Source organism: Myotis davidii, unplaced genomic scaffold (genome assembly GCF_000327345.1).
Source record: "Myotis davidii unplaced genomic scaffold, ASM32734v1 scaffold208, whole genome shotgun sequence".
NCBI classification, from domain to species: domain Eukaryota; kingdom Metazoa; phylum Chordata; class Mammalia; order Chiroptera; family Vespertilionidae; genus Myotis; species Myotis davidii.
The window spans coordinates 276,753-279,106 of NW_006299706.1; the positions used below are offsets into that span (position 1 = coordinate 276,753).

At 45.4% G+C, this 2,354-nt stretch overlaps 1 protein-coding gene across 4 annotated transcripts in view; it reads right to left on the reverse strand.

The window, feature by feature from the left end:
- Window positions 1–1,662: 1,662 nt before the first annotated feature.
- GATAD2B (GATA zinc finger domain containing 2B) overlaps window positions 1,663–2,354 on the reverse strand; it is a 53,756-nt gene continuing 53,064 nt past the window's right edge. For all 4 annotated transcript variants that reach the window (XM_015571759.1, XM_006775616.2, XM_006775618.2 and 1 more), the window contains one exon: window positions 1,663–2,162. In XM_015571759.1, coding sequence (XP_015427245.1) covers window positions 2,029–2,162 — 134 coding nt within the window. In that variant the 3' untranslated portion in view covers window positions 1,663–2,028. The remainder of the gene's footprint in view (window positions 2,163–2,354) is intronic.

Genomic DNA, 2,354 nt, shown 5'->3' on the forward strand with positions numbered 1-2,354 from the left:
TTCCATTAACACCCCCCTCCCACCACTTACAGTCGGGGTAACACATTCCCCAGAAAAATACTTGAAACAACCCCATCACTACCTGTTACTAGTGTCTAGCTTCCAGATCATTTCACCACTGGGGGAGCACAGACATAGGCTGTAGCTCTGCTCCTTTATTAAGTGCTCAATGAATTTGGGGGGAGGGAGGAAAGAAAAAAGCCAGGAAGGCCTTGTAGGGCCAGTATAATCACCCACAGTGGCTCTGGAGTATGGGGAATAGAGGCCAGAGTGGGGAGAACTGAGCCTAATTCTAGCTCCTTCTCCCATCCCATCCCCAAACTTTATAGGGAAGATGTGCAGTTTGTGTGTGTGTGAATTTTAAAAGTGCCTTATTTTAAAAAAATTATTTAATTTTAAAAAATAAAAGTGGGGGAACTTCCCCAGGTGGCTTTCAAGGGCAAACTGTTAAACAACTCTTCACACCTCTCTGCTGAGAGTGTCCCTCTCCAGCACTGTGGTAGCTTTCAGAGCTGGAGAGGCAGGTGGGTGTACACTGTGAGAGCAGAAACCCCGCTTTTATGGGACATCTCTTACCTCAAAAACAGCTGGGTCCCCACCGTATAAGTAAATGGGATACTAATCTCCCCAATCCCCAGAACAGCAACATTGCACAATTAAATTCATTTTCTACATTAGTAGCACTTAAGGAAGGGGGCGGGGCACAATGAATAGAATTCCGGGGGGGTGGGTGGCAACAATTAATTTTCTAGCAGAGGCCTAAAGCTGGTTTGGACATGAGTGGTCTGGTTCTGAGCAGCTGGCTCTGCAGTCAGTGCAGCAGCGTCAGGGCAAGACTCCAACTTGATTAGGTGCCCTCACCCTCACCTCCTGGCACTCAAGAGGGTGAAGACAGACAAATGTGAACCTCAACTGTCAGGAGAGAAAGCCCTTCTTCCTTCCTCTAAGTCTGTTTCCTCCCTTTATCATTTCATGCCCATCCCAACTCTAGGTCACCCAATAAACTCAGGCTGGGAACAGCCATTCCTCTATAGTACAAATGGGGCTGTGGTTACTAGGATAAAAAAAGTGGGGGATAGGAAAAATTTTTATAAGAAAATAAGATGAAATTTTTATTTTGGGCTAGTTGGCCTGGAATAGACTTCCACGACTCCACTAGGCTCAGGAAACCAATCTTATTCCCCCAGCATCGAGATGGCTAGGACCTGGTCTCAGTCTTCCTTGGTTCAACATTATGCTCATCATCATGCTCCTTTCTCCCCCTTCTCTGAGTCAACTGTAGGATGGTTAAGTTTTAAAGCTTCTCCCTCCAGGCTCTTCCCCCTCATGCTTAGAGCCCAACCTAAATACTGACACTGCCTCCTGAACTGTCCAATCCAGAGACTCCACAGTGGATGTGCTGTTTCTCCTTGGTTGATGCCACCATCTCCCCTGGTTAAGTGCATAAGAACTCTGCCCTAATACTCCTGGTCATGCTCTACCTGGCAGCTGGGACCCTACTGCAATGCGCCTACTATTTAACTGAATGTCATTTGTGTTTATTAAAAAAAAGAAAAAAAAAGAAAGAAAAGGGGGAAAAAAAGGACAAAAAAAGAGAGAAAAAAATATTGGGGGAATAAAAAAGGTTTAACCGTCCACTGAACAAAGGGAGGACACACAACATCATTAAAAATAGTAATTATCATTATAGCATAAAAACAAACTTTAGAAACACACGTCAGAGGGCTTAAATTTCTCCCCAGGACCTCATCCTCACCTCTACCAGAGGCGAATGTTCACCTCACTGTTATAAGAAAACTGAAGAGAGAAGACAGAGTGGCAGAAGAACAGATCGCAGCAGTATGAAATAAAGGGGAGGTGGTGGGGCAGGGCTTGTGTTTTCTTGCTGATTTCTATTTTTTGTCTTCTGTTTTGTTTTCCGTGTATGGTAGGCACCAGTACAGGCACTGCATGCGACGGAAGTTAGGGCCAAAGGGAGAGGAGAGGGGTAAAGGATTCAAGGTTGGGGCAGTACAAGTGGAACAGGCGTTATTTCTGTCCACTAATGGATTGCGATATAGACCGGGGAGGGATCATGTCTAAAAGGTATTCCCGCTGTCGGTCTGCCAAACTGGGGGCTTTGTGTCCTCCGATGCCAGTGTTCAAGTATGCAATGTTGACACCTAGACCCAGGAGACAAAAATGGAGGGCAGGTATTAAAAAGGAAATGACACTTTCTTCTGCTACTTAGGGCTGCAAAGCTGGAGATGGGAGAAAATACTAGAAGCTGCCTACTTCTGTCCAGACTCAGTTAACTTTATTTCAGTAGCAACTACCCCTTTGCTCTAAGCTTTAGGGAAAGAGGTCTTCCTGAA